At 38.8% G+C, this 958-nt stretch overlaps 1 protein-coding gene across 1 annotated transcript in view; it reads right to left on the bottom strand.

The window, feature by feature from the left end:
- Nucleotides 1–107: 107 nt before the first annotated feature.
- Nucleotides 108–958, bottom strand: part of ADGRV1 (adhesion G protein-coupled receptor V1) — a 576,350-nt gene continuing 575,499 nt past the window's right edge. The window contains exon 90 of the mRNA XM_019518182.1: nucleotides 108–544. Within this exon, the coding sequence (XP_019373727.1) occupies nucleotides 426–544 (119 nt within the window). The 3' untranslated portion in view covers nucleotides 108–425. The remainder of the gene's footprint in view (nucleotides 545–958) is intronic.

Here is a 958-nt window from a genome sequence, read left to right on the forward strand (position 1 = left end):
GGTCCCTTCCGACCCTAGAAACTATGAAACTATGAAATTCCAGTTCCAGATATATTTTTTGCTTCTAAACTGATCAGCCAGAAATAATGACTTGTTTATATTGAACGGACGCTATCATTTTTATTAAACAGTGTTACACATACAGGTTAATTTTTAAAAAAAGCTACAGTTCATGGAATATATGCATCTCGTTACAGAAAACAAACCTGGGCCAATTGCCATTGTATCTGTGGATGCTCAGCCACTGTAAAAAATGTACAGTTTATTTTCTGATATACAAACAAACAAGCATTCTTGTTAATCGCCCAGTACAGCTCACAGAATTCTACTACACAGATGCATACAGTGTTTTAGTGCAAAAGGAAATACAAATATAAAAATATGGAGATTTGAATTAAAAAAACCAAAACAACCAAACAGTGGAGTTAGAGGTGGGTGTCCGCTATGGGTATTCTTCTAAGTTCTACAATCTGGGAGTTAGCCATGCTGCCTCCATCCTGGCTGCCATGGCAGGAGTCCGTGTCACCAACAGTGAGGCCTGCACCTGAAAGACATAAGCCAAGAAAGAACTGGCGAGGATTAAAGGCTAAAATATCCAGGGTGACATCACATTCTGTTAAACAGGGATACCTGCCGTAATTCTTCATTTTTACTACTGACACTGTTCTCTCCTGCAAGAGTACAGCAGGTTTCCTGATTCTAGTTAACAGATTTGCACCCGCAGATTGGAAACTTTTAAATAAGGGCCAGTTCACACTTTATTCACCTGGGTTCACGCTCAAATATTTTCTTGGAAGATGAGCTACAAATTTTTCTTGAGGGGATTCCTTTTTGTTGGTATGATCTGGTCTCTTCTACTAAAATGACTACCTCAGCTGTTTCAAGAGGGTTCTAATTTCAGCATGAGAAAAGCAGCATGTTAAACATCCTCCCTTTACCCTATTTAAACCTATACCTG

The sequence above is a fragment of the Gavialis gangeticus genome, unplaced genomic scaffold (genome assembly GCF_001723915.1).
Source record: "Gavialis gangeticus isolate Ggan-Ray unplaced genomic scaffold, GavGan_comp1, whole genome shotgun sequence".
NCBI lineage: Eukaryota > Metazoa > Chordata > Crocodylia > Gavialidae > Gavialis > Gavialis gangeticus.